Here is a 2,500-nt window from a genome sequence, read left to right on the forward strand (position 1 = left end):
GTATTTTTTTTTTTTTTTTTTTTTTTTTTGGTTGTTCTTCCTTCTTTCATTTCTTTGATTTTGATTTCTTTCTTTTCTTTCGTTTCTTTGATTTTGATTTTGTTTTTGTTTTTCTTTTTTCTTTCTCTCTCCATCCTGCCTTCTTTTTTCCTTGTATGTCTTTCTATCTCTCTCTCTCTCTCTTCCTCCTTCCCTTCGTCTTCTCCTCCTTCTCCCCTTCTCCCCTTCTTTTATCCCTGCCTCCCTCTCCCTTTTCCTCTCCTTTCCTCCCTTCCCCTTCCTCCCTCCCCCATTTCTTTATTCTCCTCCTCCACCCTTCCTCCTTCTTCTCCAATACCCCTTCCCCTACTCCCTCCCCTCATTTCCCCCTCCCTTTCCCATCACCCGATTCCCCTTTCGCCTCTTCCCCTTCCCCCACTCCTTCTTTCCCCTACTCTCCTTTGCCCCCATTCTTCCCCCACACCCATCCCCCCTTTCCTACCACCCCCCATACCCATCCCCCCTTATCTACCACCCCCCATCTCTCACCCATCCGATTCCCCCTTCCCTACCACCCCCCACGTTCAACACTCATCCCCCCTTCCCTACCACCCCTCCACCCCCCACACTCCATCTCCCCTTCCCTACCCCCTCCACCCCCACCCCCACCCACCCCTCACCCACCCCACACTCATCCCCCCTTCCCTACCACCCACCCCACACTCCATCCCCCCTTTCCTACCACCCACCACCTCTCACACCCACCCCCCTTCCCCCTTCCAGTGTCCCTGACCGGCATCTCAGGGCTGGTGATGACCCTGAGCGTGGCGCCCCTGATCGAGCTGACAGGACCCCGCCGCCTGCTGGTGATCCTGCTCCTTCCCGCCGGGGTCTTCTGGCTCTTCCAAGCCTTCGCGCCGTTCCTCTCCATCATGTACCTCGGCCGAGTCGGCTCCACCTTCGTCTTCACCCTCTTCAAGCCGTTGCTCCCGGCGCTGACCTCGGAGCTAAGCGAGGCGCGCGTCCGGGGCTACTTGGTCTTCGTGCAGGCCGTCATCTCGTCGGGGGCGCAGCTGGCCCTCTACGTCATGGCCTCCTGCCTGCCGTGGGACGTCGCCACCGGGCTCTGCGCCGCGCCCTTCTTCCTGCTCTTCCTGGCCTCCCTCGCGGTGCCTGAGGTATGGAGGGGTGGTGGGGTGGGGGTGCGGGTGGATGGGAGGGGTTCAGAGGGTAGAGGTGGGGGGAGGGTAGAGGTGGGGAGGGGTAAGGAGGGGGAGGGGGTAGGGTGAGGAAGGTGGGGGGAGGGTTGGGGTACGGAGGGAAGGGGGGAGGGGTTCGGAGGGTAGGGGTGGGAGGGAAGGGGGGAGGGTGTGGGGTACGGAGGAAAGGGGGGAGGGGTGGGTAGAGGTGGGGGGAGGGGGTGGGGTACGGAGGGGGAGGGGTAAGGAGGGTAGAGGTGGGGAAGGTGGGAGGGAAGAGGGGGAGGGGTAAGGAGGGTAGAGGTACTGAGGGTGTGAGGGGGGAGGGGAGGGGTTCGGAGGGTAGAGGTGGGGAGGGGGGAGGGGCCCGCAGGGGTAGAGGTGGGGAGGGAAGAGGGAAGGGGTACAGAGGGTAGAGGTGGGGAGAGGTAAGGAGGGTAGTGGTGGGGGAGGGGGAGGGGGGAGGGTAGAGGTGGGGAAGGGTGGGAGGAAGTGGGGAGGGGTTCGGAGGGTAGAGGTGGGGGGAGGAGGGAGGGAAGGGGGGAGGGGTGCAGAGGGTAGAGGAGGGGAGGGGGGAGAGGTTCGGAGGGTAGAGGTGAGGAGGGTAGCTTTAGGTAATAGATTAGAGAAGGGAGGAGGGAAGATTAGGGAGGTAGAAATATTAGGGAAAGGGGAAAGATTCGGGAGTTGGGAGGGCGAAAGTTTAGGGGGGGGCGGGGTGAGGTAAAAGATTGTTGGGGTGTGGAAATGAAAGATTAGGGGGCGGGGGACCTTGGAGGTAGTGGGGGGAAAGAAGGAAAAGATTAGGGGGTGTTAACAGATTGGGAGAGACAGAGGTAATTGATTGGAGGGGGAGAGTCAGAAGTAAAGTATTGAGGGGAGAGAGAGCGGGCATAAAAGATTGGGGGGAAGAGATTAGACATTGATTGGGGGGGGGAGCAGCTAAAGGTAATAGCATAATCAAAAGATTGGGGAGTAAGGTAATAGATTGGTAAGCTGAAAGATTAGGGGTAGTAGGGAAGCTAGAGATAAAAGATTGGGATTGGTAGGGAGACTAAGACTAAAGATTGGAATGGGAGAGACCTGAAGTTAAACAACGGATGGGGGGGCAAAGGGGGGGGGGAAGGGAAGGGGAAAGCCAGAGGTTGAAGATTAGGGGGGAGAGCCAGAGGTAAATGATTGGGTAGGGAGAGCCAGAGGTAAATGATTGGGAAGGAGGTGCCAGAGGTAAAAGATTAGGGGGTGAATCAGAACTAATAGACTGGATGGGCGGGAACCATAGATAAGAGATTAGGGGAAAGAGCTATAGGTAAAAGATAAGG

At 57.8% G+C, this 2,500-nt stretch overlaps 1 protein-coding gene across 1 annotated transcript in view; it reads left to right on the top strand.

Moving 5' to 3' along the window:
* The window catches only part of LOC122257105 (facilitated trehalose transporter Tret1), a 17,563-nt gene that overhangs the window by 11,985 nt on the left and 3,078 nt on the right, over positions 1-2,500 (top strand). Inside the window, exon 4 of the mRNA XM_086551678.1 lies at positions 763-1,157. Coding sequence (XP_086407804.1) covers positions 763-1,157 — 395 coding nt within the window. The remainder of the gene's footprint in view (positions 1-762; positions 1,158-2,500) is intronic.

This window comes from Penaeus japonicus, unplaced genomic scaffold, assembly GCF_977035675.1.
Source record: "Penaeus japonicus unplaced genomic scaffold, GWHDUDI00000001_assembly GWHDUDI00000025, whole genome shotgun sequence".
Classification (NCBI taxonomy): domain Eukaryota; kingdom Metazoa; phylum Arthropoda; class Malacostraca; order Decapoda; family Penaeidae; genus Penaeus; species Penaeus japonicus.